The sequence below is a fragment of the Tamandua tetradactyla genome, chromosome 1, assembly GCF_023851605.1.
Source record: "Tamandua tetradactyla isolate mTamTet1 chromosome 1, mTamTet1.pri, whole genome shotgun sequence".
Classification (NCBI taxonomy): Eukaryota; Metazoa; Chordata; class Mammalia; order Pilosa; family Myrmecophagidae; genus Tamandua; species Tamandua tetradactyla.
The window spans coordinates 73,418,724-73,444,960 of record NC_135327.1 but is presented as its reverse complement, the minus strand read 5'-3'; the positions used below and the strand labels follow the sequence as shown (position 1 = coordinate 73,444,960).

The window sequence follows — 26,237 nt, the reverse complement described above, 5'->3', positions numbered from 1 at the left end:
GAAGCAAGAGGTAAAAGTCATTTGAACCTAGACGAGAAGGGAGAGGCCAGGAAAGGCTGCCGACTGTGTTTCACAGGATCCTCGGTTCAGAGATTGCTGGTGGCCAGTCCCAGAGCACGACAGTCTTTGGGAAGAAGGCATCGCCTTGATGATGCCTTGACTTAGATTTTCTTTCAGCCTCAAAATCCTGAGCTAATAAATTTCCATTGTTTAAGTCAGCCCATTGTGTGGTATTTGGTTGAGCAGCCCAAGAGACTAAAATGCAAAGAAAGCATTCACTTTTCCTAACAATTCTTCTCTACCTTTTTCCTCCTCATCAGCCCCATATGCAGCAGGTCCACTTCAGTTTTCCAATTATTGTCCTTTTAATCTATCTTCTACATTATTACTTGCCTTTTTGAACTTATTATCATCATACTGGCCTCTTTAGTCCCGATGAACTTTTATAGCATGGCTGGTGCCTGCCTAAGAAAGGCATGCTTGGCTTGGGAGTTCAATTCTGCATGAAGCCGTGGCACACTCTCTAGCAGGATCATGGTCTTGTTGAAAGCAAGTCATGGGTTATGCATCTTTGAATTAACTGGGAGCTCCATTCCATTTAGTTCACAAACTTTCCAGAAATGTCCAGAAGCTTTTAGAGTGATCATTATCAAGCATTCCAGATACTCAGCTGCCTGCTACCTGGCCTTGTTTTTAGGACAGTTTTTACAGTTTTTAGGACATGTTTTTACAGCATGAGCCTAAGATAGAATATTATCACTCACCTCCAATCTCTTCATCAAATTTTGTTAAGAAAGAAAACAGAGACTACCAGGTGGACGCTGTTGGCTCATTTTGAGAGATCATTTCAGAAGAGCAATAATCTTAAAGTGCTCTTACGCTCATAACCATTGGAGAGCTTATGTGGCTTATAAGCTCTTTTGTATGAAGTATCTATCTAGACCAAACTGCTTCTGCAGTGTTCCTTCTTCTAAAGATTCAAAATGCCATCTCAAGGCATTCCCATGCAAGATATTGGCTAAGAGAAATATTATCCCCTATTATTTTCACATCATTGAAATGAGACTCTTAAGTTCCATTTCCCTGCCTACCAAAGTAATTCATCCACATGAAGCCAGCATGTAACTGCTGTCTTGATTTGCCACTAACTCTGAATTGATGCAAGATTTCCATGGTGCCAGAAGACAGCACAGTATTTGACTGAGGGATTCAGCTCCCGGTATGTCTACCCGTGTTCTAGTTTGCTAGCTGCTGGAATGCAATATACCAGAAACGGAATGGCTTTTAACAAGGGGAATTTAATGAGTTGCTAGTTTACAGTTCTAAGGCCGAGAATTAAAACAAGTCTATAGAAATAAAGTCCAATCAAAGGCATCCAGGGAAAGATACCTTGGTTCAAGAAGGCCAATGAAGTTCAGGGTTTCTCTCTCATCTGGAAAGGCACATGGCAAACACAGTCAGGGCTTCTCTCTCAGCTGGAAGGGCACATGGCAAATATGGCATCATCTGCTAGCTTACTCTCCTGGCTTCTGGTTTCATGAAGCTACCCGGGAGGCATTTTCCTTCTTCATCTCCAATGGACTCTCCACTTCGTGGTGCTGCAGCATTCTCTGCTCTGAGTCTCTCATTCTCCTTTTATAGGACTTCAGAAACTAATCAAGACCCACTCAAATGGGTGGAGACATGTCATCCCCTAATCCAGTTTAACAACAATTCTTAACTAAATCACATCAACCAGGGAGATGATCTCATTACGGTTTCAAATATACAGTATTGAATAAGGATTAGTCTACCTTTTAGAAATGGGATTTATATCAAAACATGGCTTTTCTTAGGGGGCATACTTCCTTTCAAACCAGCACAACCCGGAAGGCTGCTGTCTAAGGATAAGAAAGTACAGGCAAGAGAACACCCTCCCTGGAAAGGAACTTTTCCTGACCTCGTGGCCCTGATCGTCCTGGCAACCATGGAATGGAAAGCAATATTCTCTCCTTTCTCACCAGAAAATGTCAGGAGCTTTGATAGATCTGGGCTGCTCTGCTCAGCGGATCTCTATGTTTGTAGAAGGATAATGGTGTCTGTCTGCCTGATCTGGTTTATAACATATGGTCCTGCCTTGGATCCCTGCCAGAACATGTATTAGAAGAAAGAGTGATATGGATAACAGGTTCTGAACTGAATTTTCTCTCCCACTTGATTCTTCGACAAAGCATGCAACAAAAAGTATTCCATACTTTTTCAGAAGGAGACAGAAGGGTATAAGGAGAGCAGGGCTGCTGACAGATTCAGGGAACCTAATTCTAGTATATTTTTATTGCTAAGGGAGCTGAGCGAAGCCTGAGATAGTCCCCTTGGGCCTTAATTTTTCTCACCATTAAAACTAGAGTGATATATTAGAGGAATTCTAAAACATTGTGCCATCCTAAAACCATCTGATCTAAATTAAAACAGTCTGTACTAATAGGCTTGTTGATTGCTTTTATACACTACACTTACTGGTAGCCAAAATATTTTCCTTAACCTATAAATAAATCAATTATCTGCATTCCTCATTAGCCATGTCAAATGTAAATGTTTTGTTAGACTTGACTATATGATTTGTTCTCACAATATAGTCTTATTTGACAGAATGGTCGGTTTTGAGAAGTGGGAACAAAATGAATGTATCCATCTTTATTTTTTAAAGGAAGCATTTGATCTTAAACAGAAAAGTTTCAAGTACAGCATTTGCCCAATTGCCTCTAGAAGCATTTTATTATAGTCATTCACAGAGCTCCTTACTATTTGTATGGACAGAGATTCCATCCTTAGGTTGTATAAAGTTCTGTGTTTAGAAAGCTAACTTTTGTTCTGATGCCTATCAGTAAAGGGGAAGAAAAACATGGCAGTGTATCTTCACTTGAAAATCATACCTTGTCTGGTTTCTTGTCTGATCATTTATAAGTTAATAAATAAGGGGGGAAAAAAACCCTTGTTCTTTGCAGTTCCTATGAACCCCACAGTTATTCTAGGAAAAACCAGCCTCCGGTAGCCTTCATTCGTGGTTATATGGAGCACCGGAGCTGATGTGGGCAAGGGCCCCTCTGCCTTAGTGCTGGTTCAGAGAACCTCGTGCCTGCATACGTTTCTAACTGGTTTAAGAAGAGAGCCAAATTCCATAGGTGAAGCCAAAGGGTCCGAAGCTGGCATGTCATCCATCATCCCTGTGGTATCTTAGGCTCTGCCTTTATAAGTCAGTGGGGGTGGGGGGATGGCATCCTTTAATGAAACTCCAGTTGTTGGCTGGAATGTGTGCCGTTGGTTCCTTGTTCCTACTGACACTACACTATTTCAGTGTTACAATAAAAATCAAATATTAGGAAATTAAGGCTTCCTGAGATTTCAAATAATTAGTCATTAGTTATATATTTTTTACTTAAAATTATACACTCATAACAATATCAACCAACACAGATAAAACTGGCCTCGTTTTGAACTGACACTCAGATCCTGAAATTGTTTCCTGTTTCCCTGCTCCAGGATGTATTTGTGATATGATCAAATTATTGACATTTTGTATGTAACAAATGAGTGAATGAATAAATGCCATCATTTATAAATGAATGAATGAATGAATAAATCAGCCATCAGCAGGGCTGTAGATACACAGAGTTTTTTGTATTATCTCAGGTAGGGCAACACTGGATGTGATTTCCACTCCAGCTGATAGCAGCATTTCTGGTGAGGATTTACATCCGACACACCCAAGTCCCAGGAAGCCTTATAGGGAAAAGCTGTATTTGCTATGTTCCTTTTTCTCTTGTTATTCATTGGTTTGCTTAACTGAATTATCGAGAGGCACCTCCTGTGAAAGCTGTACTTAAAGGAGAAACTCTTAAGAATAGCCAAGAAGATCAAGATAGCCAAAATCTGTAGATTTTAGTGCCAATTTAAGGAAAGGCATGAACCCCTCCCCTATATGAAAAGGATTTCATATTTTAAAAATTGACCAATTTGGACAGGGAACAGGAAACCCAGTCCCTCCTACAGGAAAGCAGTGGTGGTCTATCCCTCATGGATTTTTTTTTAATGTTTTCTATTGTTAAATATAATATATATACAAAACAAAGAAAGAAAAGCAATCGTTGTCAAAGCACACTTCAATAAGAAGAGACAGAACAGATTTAGAATTTGTTGTGGGTTACATTCCACTATTTCAGATTTTTCCTTCTAGCTGTTCCAAAACATTGGAGGCTAGAAGAAATATATTTTTTCTTTTTTGTGAAAAATAACATATATACAAAAAAGCAATAAATTTCAGAGCACTTCACAACAATTAGTTGTAGAACAGATTTCAGAGTTTGGTATGGATTACACTTCTACAATTTTAGGTTTTTACTTCTAGCTGTGCTAAGATACCGGAGACTAAAGGAAACATCAATTTAATAATTTAGCAATCATACTTCTTTGTTAAATCCTATCTTCTCTGTATAACTCCACTATCATCTTTGAGCTTTCTTCCACTCTTTAGAGGTATTTGGGCTATGCCCATTCTAACTTTTTCATGTTGGAAGAGGGTGTCAATAATAAGGGGTAGGGGTTTGGAACTAGTTAATGTTCTAGAGAGGCTGGCCGCTCTGCATTTCAAGACCTGTCTGGTCCAGGGACCCATCTGGAGGTTATAGGTTTCTGGAAAGTCACCCTAGTGCATGGAACCTTTGTAAGATCTTATATATTGCCCTAGGTATTCTTTAAGATTGGCAAGAATAGTTTTGGTAGGGGTTTGGCAAGTTATGATAGGTAACAAGGTCTAACTGAACCTTGCGCAAAAGTGACCTCCAAGTATAGCCTCTTGACTCTATTTGAACTCTTTCAGCTTCTGATACTTTATTTGTTACACTTCTGTCCCCTCTTTTGGTCAGGATGGAATTGTTGATCCCATGGTACCAGGGCCAGACTCATCTCCGGAAGTCATCTCTCATGCTGCCAAGGAGACTTTCACCCCTGGATGTCATGTCCCACATAGGGGAGAGGGCAATGATTTCACTTACAGAGTTGGGCTTAAAGAGAGTGAGACTGATGTCACAGAATTTTCAATGTTGCTTTGTAGCAGGAATAAACCCAAGGAACCCAGGAAAATAGGACATGGGTCAGGCTGTTTTGACTCCCACTGTATGGACAAAAACCTTGGCTTTCTATTATATTTAATGTTGTTCAGAGTCATTGTGTTAAAGGACAACCAGTATTTATTGTTGTTTTCCACCCAAATTATTCCGCAGATTGTTTCCTAAATTCTGTGCAGAAATCCCAGGAGTGGGGAAAGAAGGAAGGTAGGCGTTAAACCGCAGATATTCTCTGGGCATTAAGATGTTTACGCCTACTCATGGGTTGAAGGTTGAGAAACACTGTTACATAATACAATTCGCGTTTGGATTTGGTGGACCAAACTTTATTGGGCCATGAACTCAGCCTGCTTGGGTGTGTGTGTGTTGCGGCAAAAAGTGATTGGGGCTAAATAAAGCAGATTTGGGGTACAAATCACCCTTTCTGTGAAAATTCACTTAAGTTCCAGAGACTCATATAAGGGATTGTGAAAAGCCCATTGTCCACAGCTGATGGATGTTGGACTTCACAGAGGTACCTGGCATGGGCCAAAAACATTTAATAAAGAATGAAACTGCATTCATTGGACATGTGTTCTCATCTACTGTGCCGGAAATATGGCAGAGGCTTCAGGTAAATTGTCTTATTTAATGTGTTTATCCGCTTTGAAGTATATGGAATCTCTCCCATTTTAGAGATGAGGTTGGGTCTTACTGGGACATCTGGTCCTGTGTTCGTGGGTCCAGGAACCACATTTCCTTAGGAGAACCGTTGTTCCATTCCTTACCTTAAGGAGAGACTCGTGTTGATGTCAGAGAAGTGCTTTTAAGGGAATAGTCTGCACAAAGCCTTGTCAATGCTCAGGGCAATTGAAGGACAGAGGTAAATCCATAGCAGTGTTGAGTGATTAGCCAGGCATGCATAGTTGTGGTGAGAAGAAGAATTGGAAGTTCCATGTCTAGACAGGGTGGAGTGAAGAAAAGCAATTAGACATTGGGTTGCGAAATTGCATTGTCACATTCATTGTGGTTCCAGATGCCAAATGGTGGCATGGATAATCCAGAGATAACAAAGTCGGCGTGAATATAGTTCTCCATTGTATTTCACAAGTTGTAGCAAACATCTATGAGTGTCTGTAGCATCAGTGTCAGCAAATAATATTTATAAAGAAACTGAGCAACTTGGAAGATCCCAGAGTCTATGCTTCCAGCTACGATCTAATAAGTCTGCTGATGAGGAAAGATGGAGTTTGCATTGCTTCCTGAATTTGGGGCTATTTAAGCTCACCAGCTATCACGTGAAACAGCTCCACAGCTCAAGATCCTGGATATGCAAAGCCCTTTCAGTTTTTGTTTTTTTTTTTTTTCATTTCCTTCATTTTGTCATCTGGACCTTGCTTCTTTAAATTCATGCTCTGTCTCTTTGGGTCTTCAGGCTTGCTGTGGAAGTAGATGTAAAATAGAGGAAAATATTTAACATTATGCATTGGCTTAATTTCTTGGTAATAAGTACCCTGTCTCCAGGACTCCAGAATTGAGAGGAATGCTTTACATTTTTTCATGAGAGCCTAAATTGGCATTCCTGAGATTTCTGGGAGTCAGACTACTTTCTGAACGATCCTTTCACCTGTATTTGATGAACCGAGACATTGTATAAACCAAACATGGGAACTTTGTATCTGACAGCCAAGGCGTTGAATATGATTGGCCTTCAGTTTCTCAAAAGGAAGCATGAGCTGACGTAAAAGAAAAATACCCTTTATGGATTGTCCTATCCTGTGGTTTTAATATTTAAGTGCAATAATATGAGTCTCCATTTTCTCAGGAAACTGAATAATGGTATAATTGGCAGAAAATAATCAAAATTATGTCTAAGCTCAAGAAATCCTAGATTGACGCTTAATATGATAGTTTTCCTTTAAATATTTTTTAAATATGTAGAACCAGGTCTTCAAATGACATTTCACACAGGAATTCATTATGTAAAGCACAAAACAGAATTGTCCCACAGCTCGCCCATCCATTTGTTCTTTCCAGCAAATGTTTACACAAGGGCCTTCTATAAGCCAAATTGTGCTAGTACCTGGGAATATGGCAGTGGATAAAAATGGGCAATGATCACCACTGTCTTCTGCTCACATTTTAATGGAGGAGAAAATGGTAAATAAATAAATATATATTATTCATAACTAATACAGAACTCTTTAAAGCCCTTTATGTGTGGTACCTAGTTCACATGATAACGTGGTGACATAGGTCTTACTCATTTATCCCAGTTATATAGGAGATAAACTGAGACACAGAAAGGAAGAAACTTGCCCAAGTTCATGCAGCTAGTAAGTGACAAAGCCAGGGATGAAACCCAGGCAGTGTGTTTCCAGAATCTGTGGAATTAACCCTTATACTCCACTGACTCTAAGTGTGGGATATATCTGGGGTTGCATGTGCTCTGTAGAAAAATCAATCAAGAGAGGAGAAGAAGTACTGGGCTTGGCTGTGGCCTCTGTTTCTTTACAAAAAAAAATTTGAAATTAGAGTGATAATTTTCTAAACACTCTTTCTGCACTAAGCTTTTTTAGGATTCTGTTAAGCGGAGTCTAAGGAGAAAAAAAATTTAAATGTATATATACCCTATAACTTGCTCCTCTGTTATAGAAATTGCTCCTTGGGAGCAATTAATTAATGTGTCGGGTTGCATTTATTCCCAGTTTATTAGATAGCTATCACCAAGAATTGTGTGTGGTGCTCATTCAGTCATTCATGGTGTGTTGTTTATATTACGCAGTCATTTGTTCATAGCTTCTAATAATTAGAAGTTCATAACTTCTCACTATTCTAATCTTAAACCCCTTGCTGGTAGCAGGTGAAGTATTTCTAAATATGTAGTTCTTGATCTGTTCCTTCCACGTGTCAGTGTTTGAGTTGACTGACAACAGATTAGTGTGTTTCTGTTTGTTTGCTTGTTTTAACATGGGTAGGCACCGAGAATCGAACCTGGGTCCTCTGGCATGGCAGGCGAGCATTCTTGCCTGCTGAGCCACCGTGGCCGCCCAACAGATTAGTTTTAAAGACACCAATTCACATCTGCAGGTTGGTCAAAAGTATTGAATGATTCTACCTGGAAGGCGTTCTTAGAGGTTTAAAGAGTCTACTGTTTCCTTCATGATTAAGAAAAGAAACTTTACAACAGTAACCTGGCTTGTGGTGTCTTCTCAAGAACGTGAAAATGTAGGTTCTTCTCAGGTTATTCAAGCCTATCAAAGAAAGTAGGTAATATTACAATGCTAGTTGGATGCTTTGGCAGTTTGTTTTCATGTATGACCATTCATACAAATAGAAGTCTCATACTGATGAGGTTTATGTTTGTCTCTTCCCCATGAAGGGCTGTTTAACAACGCCCAACTCCCCGTCTGTGAATTCACGTTCCATTAAGTTGGGTCCGTCCCTCTCGCTCAGCAACGTCTCGGGGATATCTGTGAAGTCGGAGATGAAGAAGCGCCGAGCCCCTCTTCCTCCTTCCTTGGCAAATACAGTGTCACCTGTGCAAGACAAGGCATCTGAAAAGGTAGGGGAAAAGAGGGACTTTCATAATCAATGCACTTTTTAAATAAACTAGTTGCATCTCTACAAGTTGCCTTCAAATCCCATAATCCCTCAGGCTTGTGGCTTTAGCAATTAGAATGTAAAGGGCAACTATTTAAATGTTTTTTTATTTTAGAAATAAAAACTAGATGCCACTCTGCCTATTTTTGTATCTTTAGTACTAAATGACTTACACTTGTTTAACATTTGTTTTATTCTTATCATTGAAATTTGGGGCATGATCGTGATTGCTTGACGGTCAGACTGCATGGGTAATGGCGGCTTAAGAAATCTGGAGTTTGTAAAGGGGTGATATATAATAGAATTTAGATGCCCCCCAATAATTCAGATTCATAGGAAACCTGAGAATATTCTTGCATATTAAGTTACTCTCTATATAATATGATATCTATTTTGTGGGGCCTGATATTTAAGAAGGGTCCTTTTATTCAGTGTTTATCCTCAGGGTAAATTACTGTCTTTGAAAGTAATTAAGCCATTATGTGTTGACTGAGAGCAAGCTACCTTTTGTCCTCAGGAGCTGAGTCACTTTTGTGGTGTACATTTGGGCTTCTTTCCTTCATCTACCTTCATATTATTTGAAATATCAGACTTTCACTTTCCAGTGGGTATGACCCTCTTTGACAGTAACCCCTCTTTTCATGGCTCAGAATATGACACTGTAAAATAGGCAAAATGAGGTTTTATTTTTCTGAATCCATCCTTATTGGGCTGAGAGTGGTAAGGACATCACTGGCAGGTCAGGATCTGTTCATGCTTTTGTCTCCCTTGAGGCTGAGGTCCCCAGGGCAAATCAGGCTATGCCCCAGAAGCATGGCCCTGCCCCACCCAAATTCTAAGATATTAGATCTACCCTGTAGCAGGAAGAGGAGGCTGTATTACTTATTCTTCCTTAAACTGAGATGTCTGTGATTGACTTGAATCTCACCTTCCTGCAGAGAGCTCACAAAATGAACATTAACGTTTATATAAAGCACATTTGAAGTCCATTTATTCTCTGACATGAGTTTTTTTCTTGATTCTTTCCTTTTGCCTTGGTGTCACTCAACCTGCCACTTCCTCATGAAGCCTGATAGTATCACATTCTGCTGGGCTTTATATCTGAACTCCTTTTTGGTTATTTATTAAATAACTTCTCCCTAAACTGAACTAAAAGCCAAATCTGTTTCTGCCAAATTTGAGGCTTGGTTCTAGGTTCTTAGTTAGAAGTTACATTATTAGTGGATCTCTTTATCAGCCTAGTGGATATCTCATTAACCTGACATCCTCATTAGTCTGATTGTCAGTCTGTCTGTCCATCTATCTTTATAGATCTGTCATCTTTTTCTGTCCTTCTGGAGACTCAGAAACCACCTAGGTCCCATCCACAGATCTTTTCATTCATATCCCAAGAAACCTGACTGAAAAGCCTGTACAAGATATTTTAGAAGAAAATATTTTGATTTTGTGTTTTTTAAGCATTTTCTAAAACCCTTAACTTACTTTGAATTGTCCATGATGTTTTAGCTGTATTTGGATAAAGAGAAATCTAGGCACAAATGTAACATCATTTTGTCATACATTTGTAGGATTAAATGATTCAAATTGAATATGATGCTATTTCTTGTGATTGCTAACAGTGTCTTTTTAAATTTTTATTTTATAATCACTTAAACTTTTTACTGTGGGAACGTATACAGCTCGCAATTTCCCATTTTAACAACTTTTAAATGTGCGATTCTATAATATTACATTCATAATGTTGTGCTTCCATCACCAACATCCATTCCCCAAACTTTTCATCACCTCACACTGAATCTTTGTATCCATTAAGCAATCATTCCCCATGTATTTCTTTAATTTTCTTGGATTTTAAATGTTAACTAACAGATTTTGAACATAACATGCAGACCATATTGACAGCATTAGCATTTTCTCACTGATTTCCCACTGGGAATGTCTTGTGCTTTTGGTGTGGATAGCTATTCCTTTAGTGGTAGAAAGTATGAATTCCAGGCTTGGCCTTACTTAAGCTTTTTTTTAAAAATATTTTTTTAGTAAGAGTTGCATTTTTCTAATGCTATAGAATATAGCAGCTGAACTACATCAATATTTTAAAAATATCTTCCCTCTGGAGAAGAATTTTTTTTTTTCCTAATTTTAATGGGATTGTCCACAGTGAGTAAAGTCTGGTCCACTGAGAAAATGTACAGTAAGTAGAGAACTGGGAAATCTGAATGAAAAATAAATAGTACTTTGTACCCTGTAGAATGAACAGTTTCCTCTGAGGCAGTAAAAGTTTTTCACCGAAAGCTGTTTTATTTGGCACAGAATGAGCGGAGAAATTGGCTCACTAAAACCATCTCTTTTTTAAGCATATGAGTGGCATATGGATTAGATTTAAGCATTTGCTCTGAGCATGCTTTTTCTTTTCTATTTTTTTTTTAATGAAAGGTATTTTGTTATTTACTAATTTCTGGGAAGTAAACCCCAAACTGTATTGTCGTCGTTGTTGGGGAAAAACGTCAATTCCTTCTTCATGAACTTCCTTCCATAAAAAGATAAGATGTTTATTTGGAAAATCTTATTTATATACAACTGTTACTAACACCAAGATCCTGAATAAGGAGAAATGGTTTATTTTCAAGGACATGACTCATTTATAAGAAAGTTAGAGTGCTTAAGTTTTCATATTTTAAAACACTTAGGAATTAAATATTTACTGAATATGAAATAATTTCAGCCATCTTCAAGTTCATCTGAAACTTAAAAATAAAAATCTTTGCCGTTAGTATGTGTTACCTGATTATGCACCTCACGATTTGACCATTAGTATTTGTTATTTCTAAAAGTATTTTTCACAGAGATTTTTCCAAAGATGTTAGAGCCAATTAAATAAATGAATGGTGTCCTTGTGCAAATCTGTCTGTTAGCCGAGAAATTGGTAAGGGGCACATTACACTTCAGGAGGGTGACAGAGTTACTCTTTTGTGTTAAACCTTCACTTCTGTTCCCACTGTACTGGGAATATATTTTTAATTATGTGGACCATTCAGACAGAAATAATACGTTGTATTCTATGAAGGTATGATATGCTAAGGCAGTGTTTCTCAAACTTGAGTGAGCATCAGAATCATCCAAATGACTTCTTGAAATAAGTTACTGAGTCCCACCTCCAGTTTTTCTGATTTAGTAGCTCTAGGGTGGGGTCTGAGAATTTACTTATTTCCCAAGTTTCCAGATGATGCTGTCGCTGCTGCTGCTTGGGGGAACCCCACTTTGAGAACCACTGCTGCTCCAGAGACTGCTACCTCCCTGACCCTCCCACTCAGGATTTTGATTAATCAAATGTGAGAGAGAGTTCACTCAGTGCAAATGTTTTTAATTTTTCCAAAGAGATTCTTCAACAGAGAGGGTACCTGAAAATGAATGAACCCATGCTGTGGAATAATATAATTTTATTTAATTAGTATAACCATAGCGTTAAAGGGCTGAAGCTATATATTAAAATAAAAGAGTATAGGGTGGGGCTGAAATATTAGCATTCTCTTCTCTCTTGGACACCAGGAATTATTATAACAATAAAGTTAACTGAGGGCTAAAGCTGTATGTTAATATAAAAATATATAGGTGGGGCTCAGATACCAGCTTTCACTTCTCTCTGAGACACTGGGAATACTTTTCTGAGGGTTCTAAAGAACTGTCTGCTCTAGGCAGCATTTCTCTTTTTCATCTTCTAAGTCCCATGCTGTCCTCACTCCACCCTGCCCTGTCTTAGAGCACTCTTCCTTTGTCCTTGGCTCAGATTCACTGCTGAGAATTCTTGTTTGTTGCACCTGCTTTTGGGCCAGAGTTCCCTTCTAAATCAAGTCTTTGGCATCTTGATCCCAAGTAGAATTTGTTTGCCTCTAGTTTGCTTCTGGCTCAACCCCACACTTTTCCCATTTCTGCTGTCCTGGTATCAGCAAGGGGGAAGTATTAAGATAACAGGCTGGCATCCTTGAGCTCTACTCATCTATGGTTCTCTGTTTCCTCATCTGTAAAATGGGAATGATAAGTCAGCATCGACATGCATGTGTTTTAGTGTTGTAGGCATGGGCTCACATGCCACTTTCCTCGGTTCACATCCCAGGTCTGTCATGACTTGTAACATGACCTTGGGCAAGTTACCCAAATTTCTGTAGCTCCCTTTTCTTGTATGTGCTCCTTCCACACAGCACTGTTGTGACAAATACCACTGCTTGGCTTAGACAAGAGGGATCTATTGTCTCGTGGTTTTGGAGGCTATAAGACCAACCTCGACTTGCTTTCTCCTGGAGTCTGTAGAGTTCCAGCAATCACTCAATACATAGCAATCTCTCCCTCATTGTGTCTGCTCCTCTGGTTTCTGATGACTTCTGGTTTCTACTCACTCTGACTGTATCCAAACTTCCTCTGCTTAGAAGACTCCATTTATACGAATTTAAGGCCCACCCTGATTCAATTTGGTCTCATCTAAATAGGATCTTTGAAGATCCTATTCACAAATGAGTGTAAATCTTAACTAATAATAGCATCTTCAAAGGTCTTAATTACAAATGGATTCACACCCACAGGATGGGGCTTAGGACTTGAATCTCTTAGAGGAGGGCATGATTCAACCCCTGTTTTAGTTTCCTGAGCTGCTTAAGCAAATACCATGAATGAACCAGGTTAAACAATGGAAGTTTACTAGCTCTCATTTTTTGAGGCTAAAAGAAAGTCCAAATCAAGGCATCATCAAGGCAATGCTTTCTTCCTGAAGACTGTTGTTCTAGAGCTGGCTATAGGAAGTCCTTGGTCCTTGGCTTCTCTGTCACATGGTAGCCTTCTCCTGGCCTCCCCATTCTCTTTTGAGTTCCACTGATTTTTAGCTTCTTGCTCCTGTGGCCTTCTCTTTGTATGAATTTCATTCCTCTTATAAAGGAGTCCAGTGATAGGATTCAGACTCATACTATTCAGATGGCCCACATCTTAACTGAAGTAACCTTATCAGAAGATCCTACTTATATTGGATTCACACCCACAGAAATGCATTAGGCTTTTTCTGGGATGCATACAGCCCCAAACCACCACAATCCCCCACAATGTTCATTCTGTATAGAGGAGTGAAAGCTGAGTCAGCCACTGTCCTGTGGAAGGGATGGGACCACCAATGGGTCCAAGGCATGGAGGGCTTTGCAATGGTCAGGTGAAGGCAGGTGAAGGCATTGTGGCCCCAGCCAGGCTCTGCATTAACCAGGAGGTCGATTACATTGAAAATCAGAATCGCCTATTGCTACAAAACCAAGCAGTCTTATACAAAATCTCCAATCCCCTGAAACAGGCTCATTTTTTGTTAAACAATACCACTATCCTCTCTGTCTTTCAAATCAGCATCTTCACTTGGCCACACTGCAAATACCCCACTCACTATTCCACGTGTTTGAAGAATTATAGAGGAGTGCTTTAAGTCCTGGGGTTCTCTATTTAAATGGAATGAGAATAGTATATTGTCAAGAAATACTTGCTTAGGTGACTTAGTTTATCTACTCAAGATTGAAACAAAAATTATAGATCATCATTGTTATAAATCATCTTCATTTGTACAACTATTGCATGTATACAAAACATTTCATTTCAAATTTGTGGTTAAAAATTGGTAATCAGTGGAAAGTTATTAAGAAATGTGTTACCTACTTTTAATTATCATTTTTCACAAATATGTAATAAAAAGGCTATTCACTAATGTAACCAGTCAATATTTATTTATCATGCTCCTGCTTTTATGCCAGATACTAACTATAGATCCTCTATTATAATTACAAAGTAATTAAATAACATTTTTAAATGATTCAGGTTGTTCGTTATTCTGTATTGTTTGAATTGTTGCATTCTTTATGCTCAGCACCACAGAATCCCAACATAATAATTATATTTGCACATTCCCTCAAGTGTATTGCACTGGGACAAAATTAACTGGTGATGTTGGCTACCCAAATGAGAGATGTTGGTGGCTTGGGTGGTGATCGGTTATTTCTATCACCCCAAATGGATTTTTCTATGTAAAAAATTTTAATGTATTCAATAAATACTCATTGAACAGCTTCTGTGAAGAAGGCCTTATACTGGATAACATGAATTGATATTCATTACTTTAATATCTCAGCAGATTATCTATATATAAATATACAGCATTTCATCCTGCATCATTAATTAAGATAGTCTGCATGTGTTCCAAATTTAATTGAAAGTATAACTACATGAAGTGCCATTTCCTGTACTGCCATGAGACGTAGGTAACAAGACTATTACAGGAAATCATAAGGTTGTTCTGACTGGACGCCCAAAGATACGTTTTGTCAAGAAGCAAAGTTTCCTTTGGATCATAGACAAACTTAAAGTATGTTTCAGGACGTGATGTATCTTTAGCCATTCTGGGCATCTTCATGATATTTCCATGCAGCCCACAGCACTGGATTCAGAGAGACCACCCTAAGGGGAGGTGCACCCCAGCAGCCCTTGTATTGAAGAGCCCCCAGGCAGCAGTGCAGGGACAGCAAGTGTTGCTTTAGATTCCTAAGCTGCTCAAAGCAAATGCCATGAATGGGTCAGGCGAAACAGTGGGAATTTATTCACTTGTGGTTTTGAGGCCAGGAAAATGTCCAAATCAAGGCACCATCAAGGCAATGCTTTCTTCCCAAAGACTGGCTGCCAGCAATCCTTGGCTCCTCTGCAACATAGCAAGGGCATGGCAGCATCTGCTCTTCCCTCTCTTCTCTTCTGGATTTCATTGATTTTGGTTTGTTGCTTTCATGGCTTTCTCTCTCTCTCTTTGTATTTATTCTGTTTATAAAGGACTGTAGGAGGACTAAGACCCATCCTGAATGAGGTGGGTCACACCTTAATTGTAGTAGCCTCAGTCCGCAGACTGTTCTCCACACAGTTGCAACAGTGACACTTAACCAAACAGAAATCAGGTCATGTCGTTCCTCAGAACCTCTGGGAACTCCCATCATACTTGAATATAGTCAGAGTTCTTACCTCATTCCCCAAGGCCTCTGTGGTCCAGCCTGGCTGCAGCTCTGACCTCAGGGCTTTTCTCTGTACTGCTTCCCCAGTGAGAGAAACTTTCTCTCCACATGTCCCCTTCATGTTCTTTGATGCATCAGTCTCTGTTCACATGTGACTCCCTCAGCTGGCCCCTCAGCATTCACTTGTTGACCAAGTTACATTGCGATGACCTTCTGTGCTCATGCCCTTGTTCTTTTGTCTTGCTTGGGTGGCTCTGAGGACAGGGACTCTTACCTCTTTATTTGCTTATAGCTTGCTGTCACATTAGTGAGTGTAGTAATCTGCTTTATCTATGCCTGATTCACTTATTAAGCACATATATATTGATCCTTTCTATCTGAAAAACGCTGATTTCAGAACTTACATGCAAATAGCTCATGCAATAGCTTCAGTCATGGAGACGACTTAGAATTTAGGGAGTAAGTGGTGACAACTTTGGCCAATACTTGTAATATTTGTTTGTGACTAAGGGAAAAGATACATGTAGCTGTAAATGAGCTATAGAACATACAGCCTTCTCTCAGATCCCAATGCTAGCCAGTCACCTGATTGGACTAGACATAAGGAGTAGTGCCGGTTGAGACTACATCGAGACAGATAGGAGTGGAAAGGCATACAACGGTGTTGGGTTTGTGCCATGGAAAGCAGAGCTTCTGCCGCCCATTGAGAGAGGTTCTGGGGGAGGACCAGCCCTCAGAAGATGGAGTGTGAATGTGTCTACATCTCCTCTTTTAGTAAAGCAAGAGTGGCAATGGGTTAGGTGTTACCAACAAACCCTCTCGCTGAGCCTCTGCAAGCATACAGGTCTGCCCTGACAGCCTCAGGGAGGCAGACAGACTGGCAAATGTGGGCAGAGTCCTTGACACTTAGGGAATTGCACATCAATAAACCTTATTTCCATTTTTTCATCTGTAAAATGGGCATAGCCACTGTCTGGTTACCTAGGGCTATAGTAACAAAGTGCCACAAACTGGGTGGCTTAAAGCAAGAAAATGTATCTTGTCCCTGCTCTGGAAAACAGAAGTCTGGATGCAAGAATTGGCAGGGCCATGCTCCCTCTGAAGTTGTTAAGGGATAAATGGCTCCATGCTCTTCTCCTGGCAATCCATGGCATTCTCTGCCTCACATCGCTGATGGCATACCCCTCTATCTGTGCTTCCTTCTACTGTCATATTGGTTTAAGCATTCACTGTACTATAGTATAACCTCGTGTTAATTTGTTCCATTTGAAATGACCCAGTTTCCAAGTAAGGTCACATTCTGAGGCCCTACATAGTAGAACTCCATCCTATCTTTTTGGAAGACAGTTCAGTCCATAACATCACCTCATGCAATTTGATGATAAAATGGGGTGGTTCTTTAGGAAGCATTAGTAGAGCAAAAAGCTCTTATGTTCCTTGCTATTTGCTAAGGAACTTCACAGAACATCATCTGAGCAGAAAACGTAGTGGAGTGTGCCTCCATCTTAATTTGAAAAGTCATAAGTTGGGTCTAATTCTGCCTCAGGGGAATGTGTTATACTAAATTCTCGTCATTAGAGTTTGCATTAACAAGCGGTGGAGAATGCAGTGGCGCTTGGCATAAAGTGTGTTTCGCTTGCCTTCACATGCCTTGTGACTCACACCTATTTCACTGTGTGCCTAACCTCCAGGAGAGTGCCTGACATTGAGCGACCTCTCTGTGCACTGTCATCAGCTCTCACAGACCTCCCACTCAAAAAGAATCCACCAGCCAATTATGGAGCTTCATCTCTGTAGCAAGCACAAGTCTCAAAGGTGAACCTAAACTATGGCCTTGAGTTAGAGGGCTTTGAACAGTGAAATCCCTGACCCTTATATGGACTCCTATTTGCCCAGGAACCTGTGGGCTGCATTCCAACCCAGACTTCCTCCTGGGCTCCAGCCCCTTTTCCCTACCTGCAGCAGAGCTGTCCTTGGATGTTCCCATCCATGCCCCAAACTGAACCCCTCATCCCTGCCTCCTCAACCCTGCAGATCCTCCTCTGCTCAAACTCACTCTCCTCCTCTCCCTCTCCTCCTCCTCCATCTCTTTCTCTCCTCCTCACCCTTCCTGGCTCCCACCCTTCACTGACTTGTCTCTCTCTCTCTGCACTTGATACTTTCCTGCAACCTCATTTTTAACTGTTTTGTTCTCTGGATGTCCCGTTAAATACTCTGCTCTCAGTTTGGCCTTCTAATCCCCTGTAACTGGGTTTCTTTAAACTAACATATGCCTCATTTTTTGGAAAGACCATTTGTAAAATGTATTTACCTGTATTGTTTAAGTTAAGCCACACAAAGATGCCAGGGGGTTGAGCAATCCTGAGTCCCTTCTTCAGTTGAGGGTGCTGCATTTCAGGTCAGGCTGAGCTGCAGTCAGAGACCAGCAGTTCTCCAGGGACTGCAGAGACCCAGTACAACAGCTCTGCTTCCTCCAGTGCTGCTGAGCACTCCCCACTGCCTGTCATCCCTCCCAACCACAGGGCCGAGCACCCTTCCTTCTTTACCTGCAAAAGGGGAAAAGACAAATGAATCTGGATTTCAAGCATGGAATACTTTATTCTATGACTGTAGAAGATGAATGCAAAACTTAGAAAATAACGTGTCAGTGTCAAAATGAGGTTTCATGTGTGTCCAGGGACTCATCTTAGAGTTTGAATAGACTTCAAATTAAATAAACTTTGGCCTCCCTCTCAACATAAATTAGCTGCGGGGGATGTTCTTTCCACGATGGCAGAACTCTTTCCACTTCCTTCACTGTAAAGTTGCATAACAGAACTGAATGTTTTGGACTATTGTGGGAATCCTGGGTTTCCTTTTCATCTTATAGGACCTGCCCCTCCTGGGGACATCAAGAACAATGCATGGCATTAGGAAGTTGTGTTTTGTCAGAGGTGGATAGCTTAACAACACATCTTTACCCCAGTAGAGTTGCGTGGATTCAAATGGCTCCTTTTCCTCTTGCAGGCTACACTGAAGTAAAAAAAAAATTCTCATCATTCTAAAACACAACCCGATACGTTTTCCTCTTCCTTTTAACAGGAAAAGAGGCTTCCTCTTACAGACTTGTACTCTGAAAGACCTCTTGGCTTCTTTTACATGTTTGTTTTTGTGTTTTTAGGACCTATTGTGAATGGATTTCTTTCTCTGGAAAATTCAAAGTCTTAGTTGAAAAAAGGAATTGCCAAGTGCTATCTCGCCGACAATACCCCCTCCCCACTTTTTATTTTTCCAAAGCAGGATGCAGCAAGAGAATCCCTGTCAAAAGAAGATGCACTTTCCCAACTGCACCTTTTGCCTTAAGGTCCAAGGTCCTCTAGATTTGTTCCGTGTTTCTTTGAGCCCCCTCTAGAGAAAAACAGAATTATTCCTTAAGCCACCATTCTCTGGTTTGGGTGGTAGATGGCCAGCATCACACAGGAGGGGACTTGAGCCCCTCTCTTCACCTGCCCACTTGTCCCTATCCATCAGTATAATGAGCTATTTCAAGAAAATGTGATCATGAGTGTTTTAAAGCATTTTTGACTTTCTAGTTCTGTGTCTGTAGAGTTTACTTCTGATTTTTTAGCTCTTCTCAGAATAGTCTTTAATAGGTCACTACTGCTCCAGTATATGCACAGGGTCCACCAGTCACAGCCTTCAAACAGATCCGACCTGCCTTTACCCACCCCCATGGCCTTGACACAGGGCTTCCAGTTGCCCATTTGCTTGGCTGAATCCCAGACCTGGGACAATGGATTGTTCTCTGTTGTCCCCAGCCACAAGCACGATGCCTGGCACACAGTGGACCCTCAGTAAACATTTTATGAACAGATAAATGTGTACTCAATGATCAAATCATATAAGACTAATAGCTTTGTCTTCTGTTTTGATAAATGAATGTGACATATACAGGGAGATTTACCTTGTTTTCAATCAGGGACTTGGGTCATGTGCTGATGAGATGGAAGTTTAAGTAGATGGATGGCAGAATAACAGGGTGGCAGAGTCGAGTCCAAAGTGACTTAATAAGCTGGCCTGATGGGTACCCTCTAATGAGATGATATTGGGAGGTGTTGATGATCTGGGCTGAGTCGGGGTCTTCAGTGGTCTCCATCTGTCACTTCTGTTCCCCCCATACTCTAGACCCTGGAAAAGAGGATCTCCAGCTCCAAGTGTAGGAATGGAGGTGCTTGAATAAATATCTGCGCCACCAGTTTTGGCAGTGCTGGCAATAAGTTGTAACCCTGAAAAGTGAAAAGTTTATAGCAACCTTAACCTCTACCAACAAATTTATGATGGTCAGGCAAAGGGGATGGGGGGTGGGCACTTGACATGCTGCTTACCTTGAGTAAGTGCATGTCTGAACACTATATTTTAAGGAAAAAAATCTAAAAGGTGCCTAGAAAAGAATATTCTGGGAATCAAAGGGTCTAAAGTTTACCATGACTTATAACAAATAGCAGAAATTAGAATATTTAACTGAAAAAGTAAAGATACACTGAACTTCATAGGTCCTGAACTCTATCAGGTGGAGATGTTAAAGTTAAGGAGGCTGTGATTTTGTGGGAAAATTACCATGTGACCATTATATTTAGCATTTACTTACATTATCTTTTTTAATTCTTCCCAAATACCGACAGAATAGGGATTGTGTCTCCGTTTTATAGATTAGGGAGCGCAGAGACATTAAGTAACTTGTACAAGGTCGCCACAGTTAGTAAAACTAAAGAGCAGGGCTAAATATATATCTTGAGGAAAGCCTCTGTAGAATCAATCCTAGTCTGAATGTTTACCTAGCATAAGACTGCATGTCACGTAAGGTAAAGGGAAATTGGGTTTCTGTCTGTATGCAAAGTAGTTTTCTTGGCCATAAGGAATTCAAGAATGAATGAGATCCAGTCCTTCCTTTGTGAGCATTCAGGATTCAGTGAAAGCAGATAATTTATGCCCCTCAAATACCAAATAATGACCCTTGTATGCAGAGATTGTGGCATGTGGACCCTGTACAATAACTGGAACATTGGTTTTTATGGTTTCACCCTTTCTTGGTCTGCCAGGCTACTATGACAAATACCATACAATGGGTTGGCTTAAACAACAAGCATTGGTTAGCTTGTGCTTTCAGAGGCAAAAAGTCCAAAATCAACGTGTCGGCAAACCCATGCTTCCTCCCCAAAGTCTGAAACATTTTGGCTCTAGGTTGCTGCTTCTGGTTTCTTGTTTTTAAAGTCCTCCCAAAATATGGATTGAAACCGACCCAGACTCAGTTGGCCATACCTTAACTTAAATAACATCTTTAAAACAGCCAATTTATATTTGATACCCACTGGATTACAGGGCAAGACGAAAACCCATCTTTCTTTGGAGTCCATACTTTAACTTACCACACACTCTAATCCCTATCCCAGGGAAACTATTGGTATTGTAAAGACTTATCTTTGATATGAGGACAAGAGACGAAGTTGGGTGAAAGCATTACTTCTGAATTCTTACCTAATAGGTGGAACACAGATCATTGAGGAAACCTTGATCCTTGGCAAGGAACCATCCTTCCTGGTTGGCAGTGTTTTAACTCTTAATCAATCAGAGATGAAAGGTTGATGTACTAGACCAACCAATCATTTGTAGAAGTACAGTTACCAGCAAAAAGACTCTTTCCATGGCTTCTGGGTAGTGAAGGCACATTCAACCAGTCCTCACCCAACTGATGTTATGGTGAAGAAATGTGATAATATTAAAGTAATCAACACTTGACTTGAGCCACTAATGGCAACAAGCTTTATTCAGCTTTTGTTGAGTTTCAGATACCATATGCTAAGACCCTCATGTTCATCATATTATTTAATTTGATCTTTACACTATCCTTATAAAATAGCTATGATATTATTATCTTCATTTTACCAATGAGGAAAGCAAGGCTTGCAAAGGTTAAGCGAGGCTACAGGACTATTACTGACAAGAGACAGAATGCAGGGCTGTCTGACATATTCCATGCATGCAACTATAGTATATAAATGCTGATTGGGACTAAAGGGAAACTTGTGACCATCAGAGGGCAGTGTTCTCGAATGGGGAAAGTGGAGTCTCAAATCCCAGCTCTTCATCTCTGGCAACCCAAGAGAAGATAAAGGTAAGATGGTAGGTAGCACAGTGCTGATACATAATGCAACTTTGTAATAAGTAACTTCTGTCACTGCGCTTTTGTTTGTCCTAGAAATTCTCAAATGGATGGAAATTTTGAAAGTGAAAAGTCTTGCTTACTTATAATTGACAGGGAAATCATATGTTTGCTATACAGGAATCAAACTTCAAAATTAATAATAATTTTACAAACCTGGGAAGAAAAGCTTTCCATCATTTTTGCAACTCTCCATGGATTTGTCAATAGAACAGTTTCTTATGCTCTGCGTTCATGGAGCAAATGGTGGCTCTTTCTCAACAGCCTATTCTGCATGTCTTGGGAGTAATTCTGTAGTTTAAACATCTGGCGGGATTGGGATAGATTCATCTCTGCACTTGGCCTCTGTCAAAAAAATTCAGCAAAACTGGCATGATAGAAAGAAACAGACCAGGCTATTGTTCTGTGCAGCACTGTTCTCTCAGTGGAATTATGAAATAAATAGAGTTAACTTCATCTGGCTTGCCAGTTCCAAAGACATATAAACTTAAGGAGTCTGAAAGCCATATTAAACTCATTAAAAGAAATGAAGTATAAGCTATTGCTGTAGGCAGAGCCAAATACACTTTGATTATATGTAAAGACTATTATGTTTAATACACTGTTGACTATATGTAATAGTAAATGTACACTATGCTACTGAGCCAACTACATCTTCAAGATGGATATCTGCCTATGTTCTGAAATGCTTTCTTTAGTTTTGGCTCTACCCAGTTTCCAAAAATCTGTTTATCTGTTCATACAGTAAGTTATGGGATTTCAAAGGTCTTGACAAGAATGAAAAATAAAGCATGTCGAGCTGTCTAAAGCTCTTTGGGGGCTAGTCAAACTGCCCTCGAGTCCATCATTTTAAATAAGAATTGTGTCATTTAACTTTAAATGTTCCAGATATAAAGTATATCTGCCTGTTTACTAAATGACCAAAACTCACTCAAAGTTAAACTACTAAATTTGCACTAATACCCTCTGTAATAAACGGCCAAGTATAGTTTTGTTTATATCCTAAAATATGGAAAGACAAAAACTAAATTTATCATGGTATGGAATGTTCTTTTTAAGAAGGTTGGGGGGAATGGAAATGCTGAGGAGATTATCCTTGTGTGTTTGGGTTGCTTCCTTTCATAGGAAGATGGCAAAAAGGAAGACTGTATTGTGTTCAGGGAATGGAGGAAGTTGCCTTCCCCTGACAAAATAAACATCCTTGGGAGCCTTGGGAGCCTACCCATTGCAAAGCCTGTGAAAATAGTCAGTACAGCAAAGGAACTTCCTTAGGTGGAAATCACATGGCACCTAATAATGGGATTTTGCAGAGGAGGAAATGGGAGCTATTTTAGTTATTTAACATCTTTGCTTTGTTTATTGATTGCTTCCCCTCTGACACTTCCAGCTAAAGAAGCAAGTGTTTATTTGGAGAAGATTAGATTCTTATATATTTTTAAGTGTTGTGAGAGTGTGACATTTTCTGGAAGCTCTCCTTAATAAAAGCAAAATCAAAGTGATCCTGCCACTTTCTTACACATGAACATTTTGGTGACATGAAGAAAATAAAAGCTGGGCTTTATATTAGAAAGTCACACTGTTTAAATATCCAGGTCTGATACTGGTATGTTGTTCTTCTGCATGCTTTTTTTTTTTAAACATATATATTATCCTCCTACTTTCTCATTTTTATCATTTTGATTTTGACTGTCAACAGTCAGTGTTAACTTATTTCTCACTATATAGAGAAATTGGTGAAATTGTGGTTTCATTATTTTTCTTCCTCTTTTTTTTTCATAATTTTCTTATCTTTCCATTTTACTTCTTTATAGCCATATATTTTGGTGATTCTTCCCAATCACCTTCATAAAACAATCAGAATGCTGGGTTAAGAATACAAATCATTATTTTAAACTTAAAGTGTTAAAGATCCTCTTAATTCCTTCTTTTAAGGCATTAGGGTACATCTTATCTTGTCTTGCCCTTTTGTTCCTGATTCAACCTCACCTTCCTTGGTTTAGTTGTGGTTAATTGACATTCATATTTAGAAACCTCTGATTTACTCTTCCACTAATCTTATGTATATTTAGTCTCTGAAGTTTTTATAAAATTAAGTAATGCCATCATTTCCATTAAGTAAAATCCTTTTATTTAAATATGACAACTATCTTTCCAGAAACCTTACTTGTAGCATATTTTCTAGGAAAAATATTTTAAGTGACCCTAAAGAGGTTCCCCAGTGTCTTTTTGCTGTGTAGATTTAATTGACAGTGAAGCTGCTTGGGTTTTCGATCTTTTCCCTTCCCTCTCCATTTATTTTTCTCCTTTACACTTTGTACCATTATACCAGCATGATTTTGTCCCCTTCTCATACACACAGACTGGAGTTATAAAGGCTTTGTTGTTTTCTCATTCTTTTCTTTACTGCCATCTTTACTGTATTTACTCCCTCCTATATATTAAGGTCACAACAGCAAGACGCCAATAAGTTGAACTTGGAGTACATGTATCTTGTCTTTGCTAAAGTGATAAGCACATAAAAACAGACACTTTGTCCTCAAATGAGACCTGGTGGTTGAGAGATCAAGTGCCCCTTCTTATCTACTTACTGTCTGTACAGCTTTGGCCAAATGACTCAAAATGACCTGCCTTGCAAATTTTCTGAGTTGCATTTCCCCCAAAATAAAGTAAGACGAATATCCTTGCCTGATTGCCCAACCGAGATTGCTTTGAAAGGCTCATGCAATAATAATATTCTGATGGTGCTTTCAAAATTATCCAGAATTTTTAATTCTATAGGGCCCTATATAGATGGATTTTCTTTTTAAATGAGTGGTCTTACCATGAGAATAAAGTGGTAAACATCTGCAAAATACTTGGCCATCGTTATTATCCCTATTTGTGCAGAGGTCACATGCATTTACCACAAAGAAGTTAGTTTAGCAGTCAGTTGACCTATATTTGTGGTACAAAATCTATTTTTTCCCATTAATCACTTTACTTGCTTCCCAGGCTTAAGGTGCAGTTTCCAGTTTTAGAGGTGAAAAATGACCTTGCAAATTGAGCACACAGCTTAGCTCCCTCCTTCTATTACTTTATAAACAAAGGCCCACGGTTAATGGACTTGCCCCTACAAGCCAGCTAATAACAGTTTCTCAGAAAAGAACTTGGCTCCCTTGGTTCTTAGATGGAAACTTTCACAAGTATTATTTCTGAAACCAGTGTTTCCACTACTATAGAGCTATTCCTTGATATAAACTATTAGAGATATATTATTACACTTATAGTTAAGATCATAGTCGATCCCAGATGACATAGCTTAACTACTATGGTGACTTAAAGGAGCTAATAAAATTGTTAGAGATACTTTGTAACCAAACTGAGAGAATCTGCATCTGCCGTTAATGTTCCTGTAACATTAATGAATGTTTTTTAACATCTGAATTAAACTATACAATTTGTTGAACTTCCCTATGTGAAAGTCTCCCATGACTCTAATTATGTAGAAGGCAATAAAATGCTTTCAGGAGACTCTGGGACTTATTTCATATCTCAAGTGTTCTGAGCTGTAGACATGGCCCTAGCATCTCCCGTGGCTTAAGGAAGGTTGGACCATATTTGTTTGCAGATGTTTTGCCTCTTTTATTGAGAAAATCTATGGCTGAATCCCAGCTGCTTTGCTTGTTTGGGTATATGTGCTACACGAGGAGGATCTGGGCTTTGCCTTGATTTGAATCCCAGGCTCCATTAACCTACTCAGTACAACCCTGGGAAAGTTATTTAACTTCCAGAGACCACAGATAAAGGGCTGTAGAGTGTACTTTTGGTCCTTGAAGCAGGCATATCCTAAACTGTCCTTGAGCACGTTTTGAATCTGTGACTTACTTCTAATCAACAGAAGATGGCAAAGGTGATGGACCATCACTCCCTCGATTTCCTTTTGCTATATAAGATTCCTTTATAGAGACTCTTCTGTTTGCCTTGAAGAAGCAAGCATTCATCTTGTGAACTGTCTTTGAAGAGGGCTATGAGACAAGGAACTGTGTGTAGCCTCTAGGACCTGCAAGCTAGTAAGAAGCCAGGTCCCTCGGGCAAACAGCTGCAAGGAAATGGATCCTTTCAACAAACTGAATAAGCTTGGAGTAATGTATATTTTCCCAGACCAGCCTCCAGATAACACCTGGATTGGAACCTTGTGAGCAGAGGACACAGCTAAATTGTGTCTGGACTCCTGACCCATGGAAATTGTGAGCTAAGAAATGTACATGTATATTTTAAGCTATCAGGTGTGTGGCAAGTTGCAATGCAGCATCAGAAAACTAAAACAGCACTCTGAAGATTGTATATAGACTCAAGAAACTAATC

The 26,237-nt window shown here is 39.5% G+C and overlaps 1 protein-coding gene across 11 annotated transcripts in view; it reads left to right on the top strand.

Moving 5' to 3' along the window:
* Window positions 1-26,237, top strand: part of COBL (cordon-bleu WH2 repeat protein) — a 334,049-nt gene that overhangs the window by 192,236 nt on the left and 115,576 nt on the right. For all 11 annotated transcript variants that reach the window (XM_077119329.1, XM_077119324.1, XM_077119326.1 and 8 more), the window contains one exon: window positions 8,464-8,646. In XM_077119329.1, coding sequence (XP_076975444.1) covers window positions 8,464-8,646 — 183 coding nt within the window. The remainder of the gene's footprint in view (window positions 1-8,463; window positions 8,647-26,237) is intronic.